Source organism: Culex pipiens, chromosome 1, assembly GCF_016801865.2.
Source record: "Culex pipiens pallens isolate TS chromosome 1, TS_CPP_V2, whole genome shotgun sequence".
In the NCBI taxonomy this organism is placed as follows: domain Eukaryota; kingdom Metazoa; phylum Arthropoda; class Insecta; order Diptera; family Culicidae; genus Culex; species Culex pipiens.
The window spans coordinates 135,520,865-135,547,280 of record NC_068937.1 but is presented as its reverse complement, the minus strand read 5'-3'; the positions used below and the strand labels follow the sequence as shown (position 1 = coordinate 135,547,280).

The 26,416-nt window shown below is 34.7% G+C and overlaps 1 protein-coding gene across 3 annotated transcripts in view; it reads right to left on the bottom strand.

Annotated features, from left to right (window-relative positions):
• LOC120418347 (uncharacterized) overlaps positions 1-26,416 on the bottom strand; it is a 172,022-nt gene that overhangs the window by 102,198 nt on the left and 43,408 nt on the right. For 2 of the 3 annotated variants that reach the window (XM_039580698.2, XM_052711313.1), the window contains exons 5-7: positions 25,842-26,104; positions 25,681-25,773; positions 23,751-24,619 (exon numbers count right to left, since the gene is read on the bottom strand). In XM_039580698.2, coding sequence (XP_039436632.1) covers positions 24,500-24,619; positions 25,681-25,773; positions 25,842-26,104 — 476 coding nt within the window. In that variant the 3' untranslated portion in view covers positions 23,751-24,499. Of the gene's footprint in view, positions 1-23,750; positions 24,620-25,680; positions 25,774-25,841; positions 26,105-26,416 lie in introns of those variants that run through there. The other variant, XM_052711314.1, reaches the window with a different exon arrangement.

The window sequence follows — 26,416 nt, the reverse complement described above, 5'->3', positions numbered from 1 at the left end:
AATATATTTAAGGGTAGTTCTCATTCAGAATTCTATTTACCGACCCAATTGAAAAAAAAAACTTTAGTTTTGAATGTATTTCACTCGCATATTTACATAAATTACACTCGAATAAAATCTACACACTCAATTCAAATCATTCGTTTCTGAGTTACTTTAATTCAGATTTCGTTAAACTCGAAACTACTCATATTGTGAAAGCAGACAAAAATCAAAATACGAACGCAACCTGTCAAAGCTGTTGCGCCACAGGCTGATGTACACGCTAACGACAAACCACTACATTTTCGTTCGGAGATTTTTTCGCGCAACAGAAGTGATGTGCACTTCGGTTTGGTGCTGCGCGAATAATAAATTAGTTAGGGTCAGTTTTGGGCAGTCTTATTTTCTTTAAATTCTATGTGATTTTTACAAGACTTGAGTAACATTCTGGTCAACATTGAGGAGGGGCAAAAAACTTATTTCAAATTGCAAGCGCAGCTATCAAAGTTTTGAAGCAAAAACTTGAAATAATATTTACAATGGCCTAATTGAAAAGAAAACTCAATCCTAGCTATGATGCTTCTGTTTTGACGAAATTTTAGAAAAATATAGAGATAAATGTTTTTCTTGCTTTATTACCCTAATTAATAATAATTTTATAAGAATCGCATGAAATTTCTGTGTGAATTGTTATGATTATAATCAGCACTTTCCAGATGTAGGTATTGCATAAGACTTCTCCAAAAAAACTAACACTTAAAAATATTACCCATTATTTAAATTCCGCTTTTCGCGCAAAAAAAATGGATTGCACAAAATAACATTTTTTGTAAAATTTTAATTTTGCTATACGTTTTAGAAAACAAAAAATGCAATTTTTTGCTATGAAACAACTTTGTCAAAAATTATACCGCAGTGTTGCCAAGTTTTAGAAAAAAATATGACTTTCAGGGTTGTTACGGACGGCGCGGATCGCGCGGATGGCGCGTTTCGCGCGGATAGCGCGGATCTGGCGCGGATTTGCTGGCTAATTTTGCTCAGGCGCGGATTTCGCGCGGATGGCAATTTTGATAAATATATTAAAGAGAGATAGAATAAATTTCAAGTTATTAAGAAAATATTATCAGGAATTACGATAATTTGTAAGAATTACATATTTTTATTAAATGAATTTTCTTCAGAAAATATTTGTTTGTATTTTCTTAGTACGAACCGTCGAAAAATGAAGATGAAGATTATGTAGAAATTATTTTTTATATGTTTCTTGTCATTTCTTAACATCTCCGGCACTGAATATTTAATTTCTTTTGAGTTTTGAGTAATGATTTTTAACCTTATTTATTTTTAATTGTATACTGGATTTAGTAAATTTTTAATGTTGTAAATCAAATATTACAAACTTTTCCCGAAGATATAGACATTGGAATGTGTAACAAAAACGATTATTGGTGCTTGTTCTGGTGGGCGCCAAATACACGCAGAAAAATATAGCATATTTGAATCAACAAAACATTTTGTTGATTTGAAAATCAAGATTTTTGTTGAATCAACGCTAAACGTCAAAGCAACTTTTTCAAAACAACAAAAGATTTTTGTGGAATTGAGCAAATCAAGGTTTGTTTCAACGAAAACTCTGCGTTGATTATATTCAACAATTTTTTGTTGAAACAAACCTCGTACAGGCTGATTCTACAAAACATTTTTCTGCGTGTATGAGCTTGATTGGACGTAAGAGAAGCTGGCATCAACTTTCGAATTTTAGATGGAATTTAATCGGTAGAAATATTTTTTTTTCTAAATTTAAACATTCTTGGCGAAAATAAAATGATCAAAACATTTCAAAATCAAAGCTTCAGAAATTCAAAAATTCGAAACTTTTTTTTATTTTAATAGTTTTTTAACAAAAAATATCAAAATACACAATAATTTTTTTTCGAAATTTTTAAAATTGTAATTTAAAAAATCTGAAATTTCTAAATTAAAAATTTAAGAAATCTAAAATTCAAAATAACAAAAAGCTTTGGGTAATAAAAAATTTAAGGATTGAATAAAAACAAAATTTAAAAAGTAAAAATTGGAAAACTAAAAAATATCAAATTCAAAACAATATAGAAAACTTAAAAAAATATATCTCAAATCTCAAATAATTTTAGTATTCTTAAATTCTTAAATTCTTAAATTCTTAAATTCTTAAATTCTTAAATTCTTAAATTCTTAAATTCTTAAATTCTTAAATTCTTAAATTCTTAAATTCTTAAATTCTTAAATTCTTAAATTCTTAAATTCTTAAATTCTTAAATTCTTAAATTCTTAAATTCTTAAATTCTTAAATTCTTAAATTCTTAAATTCTTAAATTCTTAAATTCTTAAATTCTTAAATTCTTAAATTCTTAAATTCTTAAATTCTTAAATTCTTAAATTCTTAAATTCTTAAATTCTTAAATTCTTAAATTCTTAAATTCTTAAATTCTTAAATTCTTAAATTCTTAAATTCTTAAATTCTTAAATTCTTAAATTCTTAAATTCTTAAATTCTTAAATTCTTAAATTCTTAAATTCTTAAATTCTTAAATTCTTAAATTCTTAAATTCTTCAATTCTTAAGAATCTTTTTTTTCATGACCCTTTCCTTGACCGTCTCTTGAGGTATTTTTTTAAAACGGGTTTATTGCTTTCATTCCTTTAAGCATAAAACGATTTTTTTTAATCAAATACTTTCTGATTTAATTTTTCTTAATTTATTAATAAAATTTCTTAAATGTTGGTCGCGATATTTTTATATGGCGTGGATTTCGCGCGGTTTCGGGTTTTAGGTCGGCGCGGATTTGGCGCGGATTTTTTTTCGACTCTCCCGTAACAACCCTGGACTTTTGAAAAACGATAAATAATTGTCTGAACAAAATTATTTTGCCTTTATTTTTAGATGTAAAATTATATTTGCAATCGAAACGTGCTTTACATAAATTTCGATTTCGATATCATGAAAAGTTTTAGAGTTATATCTACCAAAAAATGTTTTTTTGCTTATAACTTAAATTTTTAAATTTATTTCCAATCCAATTTTTTGTTTGAAAAGTAAAATCAAAAAAGGGGGAGTTGATACAAAATTAATTCTTTGGTAATAGAAAACCTTATCACAAAATATCATACAAATAAAACAAATAGTCGTTTTCCGAAGTCTTACAGAATGCTCATAAACAAATGAAACCGTCGCGAAATTATTTACCTCTGAGAAAAATGTTGGAATTTTTCAATCACGCGTAGAATTCACAGTCTTGAAAACTGCTAAGGCATTTCTTTTCGAAAAATTTTACACAAAATTATTTATAACGGAGCACTTTATTAAAAATTTCAATTGCAATATTTTTTCATCCAATAATGATTTTGTACAAAAAACTGCTTTAAATAATCTATTTTTTTATTTATTCTGTGGACCCAAAAAAAGCCTCCAAAAAAAAAACCTACTCAGAAAATGAGTACCTATTTACTCAATTTCCATTTAATTCTGAGTGAAATTCACTCAAATCTGAGAGATGCCTCATTTACCCATTTCTTAGTAGGTTCCAGTGATCAATTGAAACAAAAAAACAAAAATAAAAAAAAAGTCTTAGGATGTTAGTTTGTTTGTAATAAAAAGTTGAATTTAAAGTGGGCATTTTTACCGTGTACTCATTTCTTGGGAAAGTCTTAATACCGAATCGACCAGAAAGTCCAAAATTTTCTGCGAAAAGCTAAAAAATTGCTCAAAAAGCGTGAAAAGTGACGCCAATATGAATGCACGCTAATAAGCAAAGACTCAGTTTTAAGGATTTTAAAAAATAGGACAATTCACTCTCACAAAAAGCTTCAATGCAACAAGGAAAGGGGAGAATCTGAACAAACGGCAGACACACCAGCTGTGATGTAGCGCAGGAACCCGGAGTGCCATTCCATGATGCGGGCGTCAAATCAATTGTGCGCATCGTGTGGCCTTGTCCTGCTTCTCCAGCGACCCCAATGTGAAAGGGTGAGGTTATGGTTGGGTGCTCTCCTGCACTGTGTTTGCCTAGGCCTGGAATTCTCCATCTGTCAAAATGGGGCGCCTTTGGTTTGAGCGATCTAGTACTCACTGCCATGGCAACACTGCTGCTGCAGCAAGGAAATTACTTTGCAGCAAGATGATTTACTGACAGGTGCAAATGGAGTTGGGCAACACAATTTTCGAATGATTTTTTTTGAGGTTCACACCTAATATTTCACAATCTTGACTCTGATGCAAGACTCACTGCTCGGCGTAACAAGTGTAAGCAAAACCGATTACAATTTGTGCATATGCCAACTTGGATTGAGAGCAATGCTTTTTGCAGAACCGCCTACTGCGTGCCTAGAGGAGATGCAAATGTAGTCTGAAGTAATACGAAGAAATTCCATATTAAATAACTGCAATGTTTGTGGGTTAAATGAGAACTCAGAATCGGAAATGAAGTTGGTTTGGTTGGTCTGTAGGTGCTGCATCGAGTGGAACTGTTGAAAGTGGATTTCATGCATTTCTAAGGAACGGGATTATGCAGAAAAATTTACATGCACAAATCCGTAAACAAAGAGCATGTCGAACCTGAGAAAATATTTTCATATTCATTTTTTGCGTAACCTTCAAGAATCGTGTAGCTTGAGTTTGACAGTTGGACGCGTTGAAACATCCATCAACCCTTCACCGCATTGTTGCCAGTTGATCGAATTTTCAAAATTTCCACGTAATCCGGTCCACCTGGACCTTGCCGTTTTGTCAGTCCAAAGCTCGGGCCACAAAGAGGACTGAAAGAGGATTTCGCATTATTAAATCGCCCACAAAAATCTCCGCCTTCGCCGAAGTCGTAAACCGCAAGGACGATTGGATCGCTTCAAATTCTCCAGTCCCCTTTCATTTCTGGTCCATTGCCAATTTGGGCAATTCATGCCGCTGGACCCATCGTCATCCATGATTGGACACATTTCCAAGACATTTAGAGAGTTGGGAGGAGGGAGAGGAGGGATATCACTATCATCTGGCCGTTTTTGTGTCCTCACTTTTGAATGCTGTGAAGAGTTGGTCCTTTCGTCTTCTTCTACGCATCACTAGTTGGCTGTGGAAAACTTGGGGCCGACGACTGCTTTGATGGCGAACCGATGATAAAGAGCTACCCGGCTGGACCATAATTTAAGCAATTATGTTCTGCTCCATCATCGCAACGAAACGGCACAAAAGAAAGGGAAATCTTGATTAAGGGTAACTGGTAATCTTTTCCACGGTAATCGGGGTAAATTGGACCGTTTAGGTTTACCGAAAGCAAACAATATCACTGTTTGAGTCTCTTTCAGCAAGCGTGTACTTTGACAGCTCGAGCGACGCGTTGCAACTTGCATCAAACATCATGATCAGTGTGACCAGATATTTGGATATCTTAACATTTAAGTAACATTTTGCAGATTTGTTGACAAAAACAACAAAATTACTTCATCACTCTCAGCAAACTCAGTCTTTTCCCTCAAAGATGAAATCGTATCTTTGATTTCGAGGCTTTCTTTTACGACGTGAGTCTCCTGGATCAGAGTCTCCTCCCCCAAAGTTAGAACATTGACCAGCACACAACCAAACTGAGCCATCAACCGACGATGATGACGGTAGTTTATTGCTTTTCTTGCCCTTTTTCCATGCTCCCGGACCCAAACCTTTTTTGCCCAAGATTTGGTCCATCCCGCATTTTCGGGATTTGGGCCGAACTTGTTGTTTCACAAAGTCACAGACTCCCAGCGCACACAGCGGTCAGTCTGGCTTGGGTTGCTGAAGTGATAGCTTGGTCGAACAGTGTTGACATTTCCAGCGGCTTCATCCAAAAACACGCAGATTTTGTCAAAACCCCACTTACTTAAAATTGAGTATTGATCGAAAAACTCTATTCTGAGTAAGTTCAATTTTGACGAAATGTCAGTGATTTCACAAGAAAAGTCGGAAATTTGCCAAACTACAGCTTTAGTGGATCTAACCTCCTAGAATTTTAGTGTGGGCGGTCGAATGACGAACGAAAGTTTATTTCTACGACTTTTTTTGTCGTTGTTGCCTGTTCTGCGTAGATCAACCACAATGGTCCACTTGAAGTTTGCCTGGCAGAAAGTTGTTTCCAACTTGTTTCGATTATTCGAACGGAAAAGTTGTGTTTTTGTTTCTTTTTCCTTTTTTCAGCAAACGGCAAGAATACGGGGTTTGAATTTGATTAGATCCGCAAACAGTTTCGGGGGCTTTGCTAGCTTTAGGACAAAAACAAATCACTGACAGAAGCAATTACTTTGATTTTGACGCCTTTTTGTCCAAAACGAGTTTTTGATTAGCAAAAGTTTTGGGATAAAACTAAAAGCTTACTTAATTAATCGACACGTAGCGTGTACATCTGTTTTGACATTTCTATACAAGTTCATTCGAAGTCATTTAAATTTGAGGTTATGTTAACTTAAATTTTAGTTTGGTTGTTGCAAAACTCAACAAATCTCATCGCCTGCTACAATACGATTACATGCGCACCATTAATCCAAACGTAGTTGGCCAGAGTCCACTCGTTACCCGTTGTTACCAAGGGAAAAAAGTTAGTTCAGTGGAAAAAACCCAAACCTGCTAACCAAATTCCAGAATCCAAGGGTTGAAAGGGGGAAAACGGTAGCCGGAAGTGAAACGATTTGGCAGCTGGCATCAGCTGGTGGCCCGGCAGCAGTTGTTGATAGCTTCCCATTGTCACCGTATCGTCGCCAACATTCGTTTACCTTCCAGTTTTTTGCCAGCTACTGGCGGCCAAGGTGGTGTGAAGTAGGTGGGAATATAATAATCTGTCAAGTTACTTTGATAAGCGTGCTATGAACTGACGAAAGTTAGAGAAACTGTCATTTGACAATCCGAAATCGCGCAGTTTGACCTTTTTCCCACCATCTTGACATTTGTTTTTGTTTGCCGAACCATTTCTATTTTTGGACAGGAGCCACCATATTTTTCCAACCTCCTCAACCCGAAAAAGTCCGTTCGATTGGCACCAAATGGGTTTCGGAAACGACGACGACGGCGACCTGCTCGAACATTTCTGGGCGGATGGGTAAGCGATTCCGGAAATGGCTCTATCTCACCCCGACGACAAAGCTAGCAAACAACACACACACACGTACGGTGCGCTTCCGGGGTCCTCGGGCGAGGCCAAAGCCAGACAGTTGACATTATTTATTGCTTCAATATTGACCTGACCTCCCACTGCTGGCTCGGGAAAACGGCACACGTGGCCACGTGGCCCCCATTGTTCTACGGTTCAACACGTTGACCATGGTCATTCTTTCGGCGCTACCCAGCACTGGGTAAAACTTACTCACTTCGAGCTGTCATCATGTGCACTGAAAGCGGGGAAGGGGGCTTTCTTTTCAATATTTAACCCATCTTATCTGTCGCGCTCTGCAATGGCCGTAACAAATTACTTTCGCCGTCCAATAACCGCACAAAAGACGAACTCGGAAATAGCCTTCCACTTCATAAACCAGCTCGTAAATCAACATCCCACCGCAACCGGGAGAAAATGAAAGTCTTCCGCAAGTTTTTTTCTTCTTTATTATCTGTCAGCTGAAAAGACATGGCACGTCCTGCACGCCTACTTGGAGCGGAAGATTTATTTCCTTTCAACCCCTTTTTCTTCCCTCCTCCAATGTCAACACGCGACGAAGTGGTCGCCGTTTGTTTACCAGCGTCGACAGCGGCCATGTTGTCGGATTTTTATTTGCCACGCTATCAAGTGTCGGCCAGAACTACTACACTAGGAACGGGCTACTGCGATGATGACGATGACATATCTGGTGGACCGCAAGCTCCGAAAGGGAAGCTGAGCGGAAAATTTTCCCTTCAATCAAATGCCAGCCAGCAATTGATCGTTGTTTACTTTGTGACGGGTAGTACTTTGTTGCCGGTGACAGGTTCACTGGACTGGCAAAAGGTTGTAATGTGCTGGTAATAAAAATCGTAATTGGAAATATATGTGGTTTATAGGCAATCATTTGGATTTGGAAATGGACTTCAATCTATTTAAGAAGAACCGAACTGAAAAATGCTGAGAATTACTCAGTTTTCGTCAAAACCGAACCTTCTCAGAAATTAGTAAAGGCGACAACTGGGACTTTTGAGTGATTTCACCCAATTTCACCCAATTTGTGTTAATTCCGAGTTTTTTTCACTCAATTCTCAATTTGCTCTATTAACAAATTTATAAAAAAGATCTTTTTTGACAAAAACTGAGTGATCTTTAATTTGCGTGTAGAAATGAAATGTTTGTTTACCGAAAAATTCCATTCCGATCATGATAATTATATTTTTTGACAGTTTAGCGTGTATTGTTGACAATTGAATGAAATACACTGTAAAACGAACTGAATCATCTCTGCACAGAATTTCAAACAATGTAATTTCTTCAAAATTGTCTCAAAAATTTATTGTCGCCAGAAAGACCACTCTCAAAGGCAAATACCGCACATCATTGGGAAAACTCGCACGGAAAATGTCTTTTCCACCTCCAACCACCGGAAGCCACACGAATGGGCACCTCCGTTGAACCAACTTTTTAGCAAACTGATTGCGAAACAATTTCAGCCACATCGCAGGCAAATTCTAATCCCACGTGCTTCCGGTGGAATTTTGCCTTCTTTTTGATTTTGAGTTTGGTTATAGAAAAATGATGTTCTTGGGAGCAGGGTTGAATTTTGTTGCTTTGTTTCAAAATTTGAAAATAAATATAAAATTTTCAAATGTAAAACAAAATATCTTTTGTTGACATTTAATCATACAGTCATCCCTCATATTCGGAACAGTTTACAGATCGGCCAATGTTCCAAAAATCATAGAAAATCGATAATTGAACTTAATGACTCGCTTTTACCCTCATTTGAAAGCTTTTCTTGCGATCTTTCGAATGCTGTATCAAACAACTGAAAATTTTAACTTTTATATCAAGTTTTTGAAGAAAAACATTGACCCTTCAATTCCACAAATTCGGAACCCTTTTTTCTTACGGATGTAAACAAACTTTGATCTTCTCCGGGAGTACAAATTTTTAACAAAATAATGACTTCAGTCACTGAAACCAATGAAAATAAAGCTTAGTGATGTTTTATACATGGTCTGATAACTTTTTTTGTGAAAATATCAGTTAAATTCAGGTGTTCCACAATTGTGGGAGGCACAATAACATCCCACAATAATGGAACAGGCAATTTGGAGGCAGTGTTTTGCTGCTCTGGATAAAATTGTGTTGAAAATCAGTTTTTGTTTCCAAAAGTACCACTTTTACTAGTAAAATAGCAAGAGAATGTCCAAATAAAGGTTCTAAAAATAGAAGGGTCGACAGAAAAGATGCATTTGGCATGATATTGACAAATTATCACAAAAGTGTTCCGAATATGTGGGATGACTGTAGTCATGTCATTTAGACGTACAGAATACGGTAAAATTATTTTAGGGTTTTAGTTTTTAGTTTTTAGTTTTTAGTTTTTAGTTTTTAGTTTTTAGTTTTTAGTTTTTAGTTTTTAGTTTTTAGTTTTTAGTTTTTAGTTTTTAGTTTTTAGTTTTTAGTTTTTAGTTTTTAGTTTTTAGTTTTTAGTTTTTAGTTTTTAGTTTTTTGTTTTTAGTTTTTAGTTTTTAGTTTTTAGTTTTTAGTTTTTAGTTTTTAGTTTTTAGTTTTTAGTTTTTAGTTTTTAGTTTTTAGTTTTTAGTTTTTAGTTTTTAGTTTTTAGTTTTTAGTTTTTAGTTTTTAGTTTTTAGTTTTTAGTTTTTAGTTTTAAGTTTTAAGTTTTAAGTTTTAAGTTTTAAGTTTTAAGTTTTAAGTTTTAAGTTTTAAGTTTTAAGTTTTAAGTTTTAAGTTTTAAGTTTTAAGTTTTAAGTTTTAAGTTTTAAGTTTTATGTTTTAAGTTTTAAGTTTTAAGTTTTTAGTTTTTAGTTTTTAGTTTTTAGTTTTTAGTTCTTAGTTTTTAGTTTTTAGTTTTTAGTTTTTAGTTTTTAGTTTTTAGTTTTTAGTTTTTAGTTTTTAGTTTTTAGTTTTTAGTTTTTAGTTTTTAGTTTATTGTTTTTAACAATTGTGACAATATATTTTGTCAATATTCGACCGATTGTCATCTTTATGTTTTTATAGTGACTTGAATATTTCATGTTAACTTGAAAATCTTGTGTTTTATTCCCAAATAAAAAAAAACAAAAAGAAATCAATTTTTAGATTTTTTGAAGATATTATCTCCTTCATTTCACTCGAAAAGCTGTCCAGAAATGGTACAGAAATAAAGATAAAAGTCAGCAAAATGCTCAATAGATTGGTCCACCTGCTATCGATCCAGCCAAAGGCTTCGCTACAAATGAAAACGGAGAGTAACAATTAAAACAGGACAAAAGAAATATGAATAACTCGGAATGATTCAAATTGTAATGGATTTTTTCCAAAAACGAAAGAAAATATAACCTCTCAAGCTTATTTCTGAGTAACTTTTGTGTTGACTAAACATCAGTAAAAATAAGTTTGAAAAGGGTTATTTCAATTGAACGTGCAGAATTGACAATGGAAGAGTGTAAGCGGTCGCAGCAATTGAAACTATTAATTTTAAATTCTATAAAACATGTTAAAATTAGTTTTGTTTAGATAATTCCATCATGAATTGTTATCATCGATGTTGCTCGTTCTTGCAGTGCAAAAGCAATCTTCATAAAGGATTGACGACCACTAGCAATTTCCAAGATCTAACAGAGAGAGTCTCCGTTTGCTGTTTTGAATTCTAAGAAGATTATCGTCCAACTCGAATTGTTGACAATTTTCTCGACCATGGTTCCATTTGTCTTCGCGTCTACATTTGCGATTCATTCTGCGTCGTCCGTGGGAAGCTCTCGCCCTGGTATTTAATTGCTTTTCATTTGCGTTATGCATTTTCACGACCGATAATTTGTCTTCGTGGTTTACAACCATTAAAAAGTTTCCCAACCAGAGACATTTGTATCTTATGGTAGAAAATACACGAGGAAAAATGTTTACTTGAAATCATTCACCAATATTTGCTCAAAAACCAAACTTAATCAAGGACAAATTTCCCATCCGAAAATTCCCTCGAAAATTTTCCCTCCGTGCCGATCCGAGCTGGCTGGGCACAAATTAAAAGCCAGTCACGTCAGTTAATGTGCTTCTAATGAAAGGCAAACAGTGGCGCCACCGCCGCCAACTACGATCCATTTATTTTCCTTCCTTGAGGGAAAACGGTCGGTGGTCGGCGGTGTCGGTGTTTTCCACGCTCGGGTGGAGAATGAGGAAAAGCCATTTTCCTCCACTCCCACGCTGGAATGATTTCTTTTTTTGTTCCTCCCCAGAGCAAACTCAGCAGCTCAAATTGCACACGATTGTGCAACCGACGTTTTCACAAACTGACTTTTAAATTGAAAATTAGTAAAATAAACTAGGTTTCAAGTTTTACCAATTTTGAGTGTAATGTGACAGATTGCTGAGACTACACGCTTAATTGAACAAAGTTTAATGAACATAAAATTTGTTAACTGAAATACAAATTAAATTTTCGTCCAAAAATGATATTTTTGGAAACAATAGATTCTATTTTTGAAAATGTTGGTAGCAATTTAGCATACACAGCTGTCAAAATCTTTTATTCGATTTGTATGGACGAACTTGTTTCCGCTACATCAAATCTACAATAATAATCAAAACTGTCACAATGTTTCACAAAATCAACATTATATACGTCGGCAACAATGTCCATCTAAGCAACCGTCCAACAATTGGGTCAAACAGGTCCTTCTGAAAGGCAATTCAATTAAACGTCAAAACATGACCTAACCTCAAACACGTTCACACAAGCAGCAACAACAACAACAACAACAGGTGTGTGCAAATCCAAGTGAGCGTTGAGTGAAATTTTGTCGATTTCACCGTTGGAAGGGCGCCTACTTTGTGCGAGGGAATGTTTTGTGAAGGTGTGCACGAAAAAACGAAATTGTATAGTTTCTTTTTTTTTTTTGCTCGATGTGCAGCATTCAGGTGAGAGAAATGTTGGCAAAATAATGGAGTCGATAAAAAATGGGAGAAAAATCGAATTGAATGAACTTTTTTTTTGTTGAGATTGGTTGGGGTTTTTGGGGAGAAAAAAAAGTCCATGGGCGTTTCAAATCAATTGTTATGATTTTTTTAGAATAAGGTGGAGTCGCATGATGTTTTGAGTAGTTTTACATAACCGTGCGTCTCCACAAAAATCTACAAGCGTTACCTTTTTCTCTAAACATTTTAAACAAAAAAACGCCTACAAGTATGTAACCGTCAAAGCTGGTAACGTCACTGGGCTCGAAAACAATATTCAAATCAAATCGCCCACCCTTTTTACGTTCCAAATAACCGTAGTGGATGGTGCTCATCGATGATGTTGATGCTCATGAGGGAACACACACACAATCCGGCGTACTTCCGCCGCCGGAAGCAACCAAAGAGTGGTGGCGGTGTGGATAACCAAGTTTTTCGGATTTTTTTTCCGTTTCGTTCGTTCCCTTCGACGTTTTATAAAGTGAACAACAACGACACACATTCAGAGGAGGTGGTGGAAAGAATGGAGAGAGGGTGGCAAACCACATGACACACAGATATTCAGCACATTCCGGACCCTTCGGAACGGATGGGTTGGGGAAATTCCCCTAGGCTAGGTGGTGGTGCACAGATTCTGCCGGAGGTCACACCGGCAGGGTTGTAGTTTAGTAGTTTGTGCAAAATATAAGCAAAAAATTGTTGAATTATTAGGTAATCATTGGGGAGAATTCTAAATTACCTTTTGATTATAGAGATTTGAATGCTTATTCAGTTGTCTTTTGTTTCTTTTGAGCGTGTAACTAACAAGTGACGACTTCATGTTACACGTTCACGTGAAAAGCCCAATTTGTGAACAATAAACAATCTTGTATCTTCTTTCGAACAACAGTAACAGTAAATAATTGATAGCAAAACAACTTTTGAACCAAGATGAGGTATGAAATGGTAAAAAACTATACTTCTATTTTTTTCGAACATTTAAATTTTGTTTACATTTTAAAAATAACTTGTTCTATCTTGACAGTTGACTAAATTCAGCAACAATCAATACATTCTGATAACGTGTTAACCTTTTCTAGTTCAAGATCGCAGTAGCCCCGAAGACAGTTAGCAACATCTTAGCAAAGCTCTAAGGCCTGCTTCGCCTCGTCGTCGGTTTATCGACGTGCAGGAGTGGATTAAAGATAAAGTGCGTTCAAACAGACCCGGAACCTGTTTACGCAGAGAATAAAGCATCCGGCCTGCCACTTTCAGCTGTGAGCCCCGGAAGCACCATACACACACTTTCTCAAGATGTTGCCCACTGGAACGAACATAATCTGCATAATGCTACAGAGCCAACTGGCATTTAACAGTGCCATTTGCACCTGTCCTGGGTTGGTCTTTCCCCTCCCTTTCAGTGCCAGAAGCCAGCAGAAGATGGCGTTAATCTGCTGAGAAATTACCCCCAGTGAAGACGAAGAAGAAGTAAAGGTTGGCAACACTGCCACCGGCGTGATACTCTTACGCAAAGCCAACCTGAGATAAAGGCGACCTGGTGGAGATAGAATTTATCACATGCACACACATTCGCTAGAGCGATGTGATGGTCGCAAATTCCGGAAACCCATTTCCGGCGTTCCGATTTCAGGTGCAAAAAAAAAACGTGTCCTGAAAATAATGGCCCGTACAACGCGACGGGGGAATTGGCGCGGGGAGCAGCTACTTTCGCGAAATTTTTTTCTACGTACTCTTGAAGCTTGCTTGCAAATTGTAAAAAGTCGTTGGAAAAATGCTTCCGGGGAGAGAAAAGAATTGGTGGTTGATGGTTTAACTAAATTCTGGCCGAAATAGATTTTCGCTGCTAAAAAAGGTAAAAAGGGGAAGACTAAAGAAACTATGGTCATGGTCGTAGCGGTTTCAAGGCTCTACATAGTCCTGGAAAAAGATAAAAAAGAACTGAGAACTATTAATGACAAAAAAATACCTCCCAAATTTTAGAACAAAACATGGCTATATTCAAGGTATAACGAACTATTTTTTTTTATCCGTAAAAAAAATTAAAACCTTATTTTCCAAAAATCACACAGTATAAAGTCAGAAATTTACCAACACATTCAAAGTATGTTTACATGGCAGCTGGAGGTTTGTTTGCATCAGATTTGCTATCTCTTTCTAGTAAAATTGTTGTGTTAGGCGACTAGTTTCTTCTTGACTGAACGCCCGATGTGTCAGCCAACATATTTCGCAGGACTGCCACAGCTCGAGCTGGTTGTTTGCATCAGGATACTGTGAGGAGAAGTTCGTCATTTTTGGGTTAAATTATATTTTTTCACTGGGCCTTATGGCGATGGCAAAATATTATAATAAATTTTTAGGCCCATCGGAAAAAATATGATTTATCTGAAAAATGATGAACTCCTCGTCAAAGTGTCCTGATGCAAACAAAGAGCTGCGAAATATGTTGGATAACATTAGACGGTTAGTCTAAAAAATAAGCTATGAGTCGCATGATAAATAACTTTTGGAAGAAAGAGAAAACAAATATTTGATGCAAACAAAAAAACTTCTAAATTGTCGACTAGAAAGACTTACTCTCAAAGCAAATAAAAAAAAGTCAGGCAATTTAGTATGTAAAAAAAATGGTATTAATCTGGCTATAACGTATTAGGCGCTTTCCATGCTATCAAAATAACATTTTTTTTATCATTGGTTCGTCAATACAAATCTACGATCTCCATACTATTCTAGCAGTTGCAATGAAAAACAAGAGAGAGCTGTGACATATTCCTCACTTGGTCCAGACCTAAATCCAGCATACAGCTGTCAAACCAAAACTGTCGGATTAAAGGGGGGGGGAGCAGCCAATCCCCTTGTCAGACCCCAAAAAGTGAAAGATAAACAAACCCAAAAACTGATATTGCTGAACACATTTTTATCTACTTCAAATTTCAACAAAATTTTCGGTGTTTTCCTAAAGGATCTGCAATTAGTTATGTGGAATTGTGATTCATCTTCTAACATTATTCCTTTGTGAAAATATTCAATAATCTGCACAGTAAAAAAATGTGTAAATTTTTAAGGTTGAATATTACCACTTTTATGGTGTACTTTTACCTCAATTGGATCCTAAAAATAAGCTTAAATTTGTGATATGTATTATTGTTCACAGCGATAAAGCTTATTTTTCTGAGTACAATGACCGTTTGAACGACCGCAAAGGATTTGAAATGGATTTTTAGTTCATTTTTTTTAAAATTAACTTCACGGCCCTTCTTGACAGAAAAGGTCCTACTTGACAGCTCGTTCCAAGGAGACCATAGTTGATCCATCAAAAATATGGTGTTCTGTCAATTTTTTTTTTTGCATTCAAATGAAAAAAGTGATCAGATATGGTTTTTCATTGTGTACATAAAAAATTACAAAGGGCTTTAAGACTGATGAAGTAAAATTACACCAGAAAAGTGGAAAAATTACACATTTTCAGAGATAAAATTATAAATTTTTTCTGACATTTAAGATGTACCCCTTTCCAGATGTAATATTACCATGATTTTTTTACTGTCTGTATCTTGGGAAAGGATTCAATAATATGTTTAACGTCTTCAACAAAGTAACAATACAAAAATACAGTTAATAAGAAATAGTTACACTCTTGAAAAAATAAAACGGTTCCTTCATCAAAATATTTCCACACAAAATATATTTTGAGCATTTTTTTTATATATAAGCCTATAATCTTTCAAATAAATTAATATCATTATTTTTTTCCCAAATTCATGGTAACTTAAATTATAAGATCATTAAAAAAAATTGTTTTTGTAATCAACGCCAATTTTTAAAAAGGTCAAAAATATAATTGTCCCTTTTCAAATTTCCAAGCATAAGCATAAGTGACAGAATTGACCTTCATCAAATTATAAGGGTTATTTTTTCCATTTTCACTCGAAATGTCTGTTAATTTCTCATAGGATAAATTTTCTACCACTCAAAATTAGACCGATAGCTTGGTTAAACTCATTTAATGGTACCGTAAAACGGGGTGACTTTGATTCGTTCTAGGTTTGAGATTTTTCCGCAAAATGAAGAGTATAAATCTAGAGTTTTTTTTGAAAAGAACTTACAAACATATGAAACACAATAGCTTATAGGTCTTTATTAAAAAAAAACTCTAGAAATTTAATTCTTACGGCATGCTATGGAATTATATTGACCGTGGTAGAAAAATGTCCAAAGTACCTCAAAAAGAATTTTTCATAAAATTTGGAAAAAAAAAGTTTAAAAAGTTAGTTAACTATAATCAAGAAAATGTTCATGAAAGCATTAATTAAATCTCAATCAATCATGTCATTTTGAATCGGAAAACGGAAGGCATTTTCAAATTCTTTGGTAAATTTTCAACTAGAAGAAGGCAAAATAAGTTTGTAAATAATAAATAATGTGTTTTTGAAACATAATTCAAAAAAAATCACCAAATTTATAGGCATTTTCAGTACAACAAATTTCATCTGAATGTGAAAACTTTTGATTTGTGCTTCGAGTTCAGTTTAAAATGCAATATAAATCGATAATTTTATAAACCAAACTAGTTTTAAACAAATTTCAAGCAAAATTCCGGCTTTTTAACAATTTCACTTAAAATTTATATATATTTTGTAAAAAAGCTTATAAACTTAGATAACTAAATATAAATATTAAGTTTTTTCTTGAAAACTTTATCAGCAACCTTAGTAATGGTACATTTGACGTAAAAATAAAGTTAGAACACCTTAAATCTGATTTTAACAAGAGAAACTATGACGCTCCAAGTCACCCCGAAATTCAAACTAAGAATTTTTAACGCAACTATTTTTTTCAAGAATAGTGCATAGACTTTGTATGGCCTACCCCAGTACATGTTTTAAAAAATATTAATCTTGAGAAAAACCTTATCAGTTGAAAATTATTCCGAAAATAAATTGAAATCCCATCAATGTCACCCCGGTTTAAGGTACTTTAAACCCCTTATATTTTAAACAAAAGTATAGAAATTTTGTTTCCAAAAATGACAACAAAATCGCTAAATTTCAAATATTCCATTCTTAAGGTTAGGTCAGGCTTATGTTAGAAACAGTAATCGTTTGATGTATTTAGAATATTTTAATTAGCTATATTTTATTTGTTGTATTGATGTGGTCCTAGCAGAATGAGATTGTTCAACGAAATTTTTAATTTATTTTCTTAGCTTCTCCTTACCTTTTTGTAACAAAAAAATCAGAGGATAAATAATTGTATTTTCAAAAATTATCATCTGTTAAAAAAATGGCAACACTGCCACATTAATTTTGATAGATTTTAGGACGATTAAAAACATGCGATAAGAAAAGAGATGAGAATTCAAATGAAAATCCCACAAAATTGTATTGCTCGGTGCAATATGTCAAGCATCACTTTAATTCGGTATTTATTTTACCAGAGATTGAAAATAGATAAGCTGCTTGAAAATCTAGAGTAAATGTTACTGTTCGAGTGCTGAGAAGGTAGGTGTGCCAGCCTAATCCAATTAGTGCAAGTGCAAGTGTGGTGAGGAAATTTTATACGGACGGATGAACAAATTCCAGGATCTGATGTGAACTTCAGGTTCATTAGTTGCTTCTTCGAAGCAATTTACAAGAATAAAGTTTCTTTGGAATGCTATTGAAATCAGATGGAGAGCAAACATATAAAAGAAATCTTTACAGCTGAGATTAAATTGAACATTCAAATAATAAATGGGAAAGGAACTTTAATTTCATAAGTTTGAAACTTAGCCAATTTTTGTTAGAAAATCAATCCAAATTTAGAGGAACTTAAAAAACTACAATTTCACGAACCATTTCCATAAAGCAAAAATTCCAAACCGTGGAGCAACAGATACAAAAAATATCGCCTTGCAGTATGCAACCAACTTTTCCCAGTCTGGATGCCACCTAAAGTTATGTGACCTGGGGAACACACCTTTGCCATGTACGCCATGCACTCCGTCACACACACACATGGACTGGAGAAGGATAACGACGACGACGAGGATGCCACTCTGAAAACGATAGTAATTGCACTTTGGGGACGAACATTACTCAGGTTGTTCCTCCTCGGGGGATGTCATTGCAAAGTGCCAATGCAGTTTTCCGAAGCTTTTTTTTGCATCTTATTTGTTGATTGAAAAGTAAGCATTTTTCGCTAGTTTCGCTCAACAGTGCACGCTCAGCTTGCAGCTGTCAAAACTGTCACTGCTACACGGTGATGAGCAGTTGCGAATTTAGTTGGCTATTATTCACCCAAAAACTTTAGTGGCCATTTGAAAGCCTAAACAGCTTCATTCGTTCCGGGGCCCGTCATGGAATCCGGTCCACTTTGCCTAATTGCCGTCAAGTTCCGGGGCCCCCCGACCACGCTACGGGGACTGCTAAGTGGCGTAATTATGAGCCATCCCCCCAATGGCTTCGACGATGGACGGACGGACGGACGGACAAACAGGTTGGACACCGGGCAGGGTTGCCAGCAACGAGTCCCTCGGCACCGGTCCTAGATTTACGTCGTCACAATGTACTGCTCTAGGAGGCGAGGGGAGCTTTGCCGATGTCCACCGGTGCAGAACGGCCAACTTTTATCATTTCGTTCCAGTCAGACGGACATAATTTAATTTCTGCGTGGACCGGCTGCTGCTGGAGCCCTGGCAAGACCCGGAGGAAGACCGCCGGCGGAGTGGCAGCTGTTTTGAACTTTACCGGCAACACTGGAAGCGGTGTGTGTGTTGCAATCGAGCAAAACGAGGACAAGGACCGGACCGGACCGGACAGATTGTGCTGTACGCCCAGAACGGCACCAGATTGAACTGTTTTGAGAACGGAGAAGCAAACGGAAGAGAGGGAGAGAGCTCCGGGGATTATTCCGGGGGGAGCGACCATTGATCTCCATTATTAACAATTTTGTTTCCCAAAACAAGCTGTCCGCACAGCTCCGACGGGACAGAAACGAAGCTGGATGCTACTTTTCAGCAGGAAAGATACGGAACGATACAGGCAACAATTTTGTTGAAAGCATTAGTAAAGTCATTGCAATAAGTTCAACCAGGAGGCAGTGTTGCCATCGTTCCAATCGGTTTCGCCTGACATTTTGCCTAAAAATAGCCCACCAATTTCAAACCATCTGATTTTTTTTCTTGCTGGGAAAGCTTTGAATGTGACAGCTCTTTGTTTACACAAAAACAAGTATTCAAGCAAATGAAAGAATTACTCATTTTAATGAAAAGAGTGGAAATAACGGCATTTTCATTTTTAACTATATTTGGTTCTACTTAAAATCAAGATAAAAAAATGACGGTATCCCAGTAACGAAATATTCTAGCAGAACTGGTTTTGCCAGAATCCTGCTAGAACGGTCGAATATTTCTGCTAGAATGCTGTAAGAATATCCAGCTCTGTGAAAACTCTGCTAGAATCCTGCTAGAACGTCGTGACTGGGGTAGAGAGACTGTAACGTTTTATAATTGTATTTATTGGGGCAATTCATACTCAAATCAAACTAAACTGATGTTGAGTCACTCAATTTTTTTATCTTATTTTTTTTATAAAGAATTCTAAAATTTAAAAATTAAGCAAATTTTAATTATTTAAAACTTAAGGATTTTTTTTAAATTTTGTTGATACATACATGCAAATTTTTAAAGTTGAAAATTTGAAAATTAAGAGAATTTTTTGACTGCCCAGAATTTATAATTTTGTTAATTTTTTCGAATTTGGAGATTTTTCGGAATCATCATTAATTTAAATTTTTAAATAATTTTCAAAATCTCAATATTTTTTAAGAATTTTCAAAGTATCCAAATTTATTAATTTTTATTAATTTCCTGCAAAAAAAAGTTTTAACAAAATAAAATAAATATTGAGAAAATGTAGATATTTTTTAAACATTCATTTTTTTTATTTTCTGAAGTTTTGCTTTAAAAATAATTTTTAAAATCAGTCAGATTTTGAAAATAACTAAAAATAAAATTTCTAAAGTTTAAAATTTTTAAAATTGTCTATCATTTAATTTTTATAAACATTTTTAGAGGTTTTCGATTTCATAAATTTTTAAAGAATTTTTAAAATCTTCAATACTTTAAGAACTTTCAGGATTTTAAAGATTGTTTATAAATTTCAGATGAATTTTTTGCTAAACTATGTTCTAAAAAAGACAATTTTTTGGATTTTTCAAAATTTTCAGTTATTTTAGATTTTAGAATTTTCAAGAATTTTAAACATATTGAAAAATTTCAAAATTAACATTTTTTCTTCTTTTAAAAATTTCCAGAACTTGCATTTTTTTTAACAAAACATTACTTTTAAAATGTTTCTAAATTTTAAAATTTCAAAATGAATTAAGAGCGAGTTTTTCACCAATGTGTAACAGGTCGTATCGAGTTACTCCGATTTGTATGAAACTTTCAGCGTTTGTTTGTCTATACATGAGATGAACTCATGCCAAATATGAGCCCTCTACGACAAAGGGAAGTGGGGTAAAACGGGCTTTGAAGTTTGAGGTCGAAAAAACCTGAAAAATCTTAAAATTGCTCGCATTTCCGTAAAACTTCATCAATTCTAGTTCTCTTAGATGCATTCGAAAGGTCTTTTGAAGCACTTCAAAATGTGTCATAGACATCCAGGATTGGTTCGACTTTTTGTCTTAGCTTTTGCAAATTACTGTCAAAAATGGATTTTTTTAAAACCTTAATATCTTTTTGCAACAGCCTCCAACACCCATACTCCCATAGGTCAAAAGATAGGTAATTTCATGGACTATAAGCCTACGGTACTAACTTTTTGGCCAATCGCAGTTTTTCTCATAGTTTTTTGATTTTCCTAGAACAAACATTTTACAACGTTAGTTTTTGCCCTGTAGTCCGCCATAGCGCCACTTTTTGGTCTCAATTTTGTCATAATCGGAATCCTCGGACAATTTCACGTAAGCTAGAAGTATTGGAGTTGTAAATTTGATTGGAAAAATTGCCATTTAGAATGAATTTAAACATTTTTTAACAATTTGTTGGATTAGGGGTAAAACAGGTATTCGCCTTCTTGATACAGCATTTGACGTATTGATTACAGGGTAAATAAAATCTATTTCTTTTTTCAAAAATGTTTTATTTAATTATTTTTTAGATCAAAATTACAACTCCAATACTTCTAACTTACGTGAAATTGTCCAAGGATTCCGAATATGACAAAATTGAGACCAAAAAGGGTCGCTATGGCGGCCTACAGGGCAAAAACTAACGTTGAAAAATGTTTGTTATAGAAAAATTGAAAAACTATGAGAAAAACTGCGATTGGCCAAAAAGTTAATACTGTAGGCTTATAGTGCATGAAATTACCTATCTTTTGACCTATGGGAGTATGGGTGTTGGAGGCTGTTGCAAAAAGATATTAAGGTTTTAAAAAAATCCATTTTTGACAGTAATTTGCAAAAGCTATGAGAAAAAGTCAAACCAATCCTGGATGTCTATGGCACATTTTAAAGGGCTTCGAAAGACCTTTCGAATGCATCCAAGAGAGTTGGAATTGATGCAGTTTTACGGAAATGCGAGCAATTTTAAGATTTTTTATGTTTTTTTCGACCTCAAATTTCAAAGCCCGTTTTACCCCACTTCCCTTTGTCGTAGAGGGCTCATATTTGGCATGAGTTCATCTCATGTATAGACAAACAAACGCTGAAAGTTTCATCCAAATCGGAGCACCTCGATACGACCTCTAGAACAAACCGAGCAATATTTACAAATACTGCCTCTTAAATGTTTTGAACTTTCTTTCGAAATTTTCGGAAATTTAATTTTTTTACAATTTAGGATTGTTTCAGAATTTCAGATTTTTTTAAATTAAGAGATGAGTTTTAGGATTGAATTAATTTTTAATGTTTACTGAATTTTCAGAAACTTGACAATTTTGGGATTTTTTAGAATTTTGCATTAAATTGTGCAAGATTATATAGTTGCCCTAATTTTTGAAAATTAGAAAATTTAAAGAGTTTTTTTTACTATTTGATTATTCTGATATGAGACATTTTCATGATTTCTAGAGTATTTTTATAATTTTCAAAATTAATAAGAATTAGAATTTACATTTTGAGATTTTTGAGAATTTTGCATCAAATTTTTCAGAATTAAATAGTTGCCCTAATTTTTGAAATTAAGAAAATTTCCAGAGTTTTTTTTATTTGATAATTCTGATTTGTGACATTTTCATGATTTCTAGAGTATTTGGATAATTTTCAAAATTATTAAGAATTAGAATATACTAATTTGTAGAGTTCTTTAAACTGTATTTTTTTTTAAATGTTCAGAATTCATGAAATTTTCGGAATTTTTATTATTTTCAAATTTAAATAAATGCAGATATTCAAAATGTAATTTTTTTCAGAATTTTCAGATATTTCTACAATCATTATATCTTTTAGAATATTAAAATTTTTCAGAGTTCCAGAATTTTCATAATTTTTATATTGCCCGAAATTTTGGGAATTTGAAAAATTTAAAATTTTACCAGAATTTTTTGAGATTCAAAAATTGTAGAATTTGAAGAATTTTCAGTTTTTTTAATGTTTAAAGTTTTTAATATTAAACATTTTGAGATTTTTTTTGAATTTCCAAATTTTAAGATTTTTTTTTAATTTCAATTTATTTAAAATTTCTGATTTTTTCAGAATTTTCAGATTTTTTTCGAATTTTTATATTTCTCAGAGTTTTTAGAATTTTTAGATTTTTTATAACCTTCGGAAATTTATTAGAATTTTTTTAAATTTACAAAATTTTCAACGAAGCATTTTTTTATGTTTCTTAAAATTAAATTTTAATTTTAATTTTAATTAATTTCTTTAAAAAATTAGGAATTTTCATAAATTTAGGAACTTTTAGGAAATTCCAGATTTTATTGAATTTAAAGAAGTATTGATTTAATGAATTTTTCAATATTTTCTGAATTTTCAGAATCTTGAGAATTTTAGAATTTTGACAATTGAGCATGTGAGTATTCAGAGAATTTCGAGAATTAACAAAATGTGCACAATTAAAAAAAACATAATTTTCGGGGTTTTAAATTTTTTTAGAGCAGGCACAATTGTTAAAATTTTCAAAATTTCCAGAATTTTAAAAAAAAATCCAGAAATATATTTAACAATTATCAAAAAAATATAATTTTCTTATTTTTTTTTTTGATTTTCCTAAATTTTATATTTGCATTATTTTCATGTTTGCATATTTTCATTTTCATACTTTTCAGAATTTTAAATATTTCTAAAATTAAAAATTTTAAAGAAATTTTTAGAATATTTAGGAATTTAAGTAATTGCAAAAAAATCATATTTCTATGTTCAAAATCTTCAAAAACTTATGGTTTTTTTTTGAATTTTTGAGTTTTTAACTTTTTAAACAAGTTGGCAACACTGCCCAGAACAGGAACCATTTTCCCCCAACACCGGACGCTTGTTCGTTCCGGTCTAATAGGAAGTGTCGTACAATAAGCTCAAAATGGGTCCCCGAGAGTGGACAGACACAATCGAGGTTAGGATGAATAAATTTCGGTTTTACCTCCCTTTAACAGTGGCGTCTATCTCGTTCTATGCAGTGTCATTACTTTTCTGACCGGAGTTGCTGGAAGATTGAAGGGCTTTCTCTCTATTTTCGCAATTCAGTGGACGGTTTCCAGGGGTGATTTATGCACTGTTTCGATATATTGTCAGTCGTCTCTTCTGTTTTCGAACTATAATAAACTATTATAGACGGGGGCAAGATTGAACCTTGTTTTGTGTGTTTCTTTTAAACTTTTAAGCTGGAATGTACAAATATATATTTTTTTCTTAAACAATCTCTAGTTTTATAATCAGGTTTCTTGATACAATTGTGATATTTTACGTTTATCATTACACAATATTGAAACTGTCGCTAAAGTTTGACAGTTTGCTGTTTTCATTGAATGAGGAAGACTCTTGTAATCGTTTCAACCTTCTCTACGACTTAATTGGTGTGTTTCAAAATAGATCCTAAATATTCGATGGAAGTAAATTTTGCTTGCAACCGAGCTCAACTCGGTTTCACTCTATACACTGTACAAAATTTCGTTCATAAACCATTTTTTCAAAACTCTTCCGGACGCCGTTATGGCAGCTGTCAGTTTGACAGCAGTGATGCCAGTCTTGGAAGGTTAGTCTATGACCCGGGGTCGTACCATGAGCATTGCGGTATTGTCACTTGGTAATAAGTTAGGCTAGTTACGTGCTAAATAATACAAAAAAGTTGTCAACATTACAAACGGAACCGTTTTTCCGGTGAGCAAAAAACAAAATAAACATTATCCTCCAATACACGGAAACATAAAAAAAAAAAAACAAAAAAAATCTTATCCAGTCTCGTAATCGTGATGTACTTTTGTGATGTGATATTTCCCACCCTGCTCCACCCCTAATCGCCATCCGCACAGGTCAGGCACAGCATCCGCTTCCAGAGGGGTCGCTTCCGGTTGAATTCACGCGCCTGCAGGACGTCCCAGATGGCGGTGTCAAACACTTCCTTGATCCGTTCCTGAGAAAAAAAGAGTGGGGGGCAAAAAGGAGGAGAAAATTATTGAATTATTTCGCGACCCTAACCTCCAAATCGTGACCAACGTCACCGGTCGTGAGCTTTATTTCGGGTAATTGCGTGGTCCATAACCTCAATCTCCGTCATAAATATTTATCGCGCATCCAAGCAGCCTGCAACGACGCGGTCAAGTTCGAGTTCAATGGACAGAGCCAATTGACAGCAGTGTTGCCGGTTAAATTTATTTGTTGCTTCCGAAACAGAAACAACAACAAGCAAAAAACAAGTATGGAAGTTTATTTGCGGTTTGCAAATTTGGCCACCAGATTAGCGCTCTCGACGCGAAAACATCCAAACCGCGCCGAGTTGCGGGCAAACAAGTTTGTTGACGTTCGCGCGCTGAGCAAAAATAATAAACCTTTGCCTGACAACAAACATTTTGCGCTTAATCCTCCCCGTCGTCCGGTTTATTTTTATAGTTTTTGCGTGGCTTTTGGTGTGAGGTTGGAGAAACAGGAAAGTCCCCAAAAACTTCCGTTTTTTTTTTTTTGTTTGTTTGTCCGTTTTTGATGGGTTTGGTGGTTGGGCAAGGTCACACGATAGCTTTGACGTGCCGCGGGTGTGACGGGCGGGGCAGGCGCTGACTTAATCTTGACAGTGCGATCTTTGACAGCTTTGCACGCACTGCTGGATTAATCGGCTCACTTGGATTACGATTATGGGTTTGTTTGGGTGTCGTCAAAATCTCATTTGATGAAATTTTTTTTCTAATTATAAATTTGTTGAAATTTTTTCTCTATTTATAAATTTGATGATTTTTTTTTTCTAATTATAAATTTGATGTCATTTTCAAAAAAAGTCTTAGAAACCTTTGCAAAAATGGGTCCGACATTAATCAAAACTGCGTAGTTTCTCAGTAGCGTGTATGATGTTTTTGTAAACAAAGAGCTGTCACTTTTTAAAAAGATTCACCCAGAAAAAAACTGAGTTTCAGTAGCTTGACATCGAGCAGTTTCAGTCAAAATGTTGTTGTTGTTGACAAAATCACATTTTAGAAAACTTACCTTCTTGTGCGAGGAAGTCTCGATGTATTTGGCTCCAATTTTGCGTGCAAAATCCCACGCCGCCGACACCGGAACTGGTTTCTCCCCTTCATTCTGAAAACAAAACAAACAATTGTCAAATTTACCATTGTTTCCCCCGCAACCCCCACAAAATCCCTCACCTGCAGCTTCAGCACGGTGGCCCGGTCGGTCCGCAGGTCGGACTGGGTCCCCACCAGCAGCAGGGCGGCGCGGCGCAGCTTGGCGATTTCCGGCTCCCACTTGGCCGCCACCGACCGGAACGACTCCGGCTGGACGACGGAGAAGCACAGCAGGAACACGTCCGAGTCGGGGTAGCACAGCTGCCGGAGCGGGTCGAGCGCGTCCTGGCCGGCGGTGTCGCACAGCGTCACGCAGATCGGCCGCCCGTCTACGCTGACGTCCACTGGAAAAAAGAATGGTTGAAACATTTGTAGGGCCCCATCGAAAATCTCACGCGACAATTGTAGTGTTCTATGACTAATCTACATCCAAAAAACAAGCTTATGTATCGCCAAAACAAATATTGACCTTTCCCAGGTGAAACCGTCAAGCTTATACATCGCTAGCGAAACTTGTTTGAAAAACTATAAAAGAAACTTTTAGATCTTAGTCATTTAGACCAATTCGAGCAAGGAATCCCTAATATGCCTAAGGCAACGATGCAACAGAGTCTGGTTGATTTAATATCAGCAAAACATTTGTAGGGTTCTAGCGA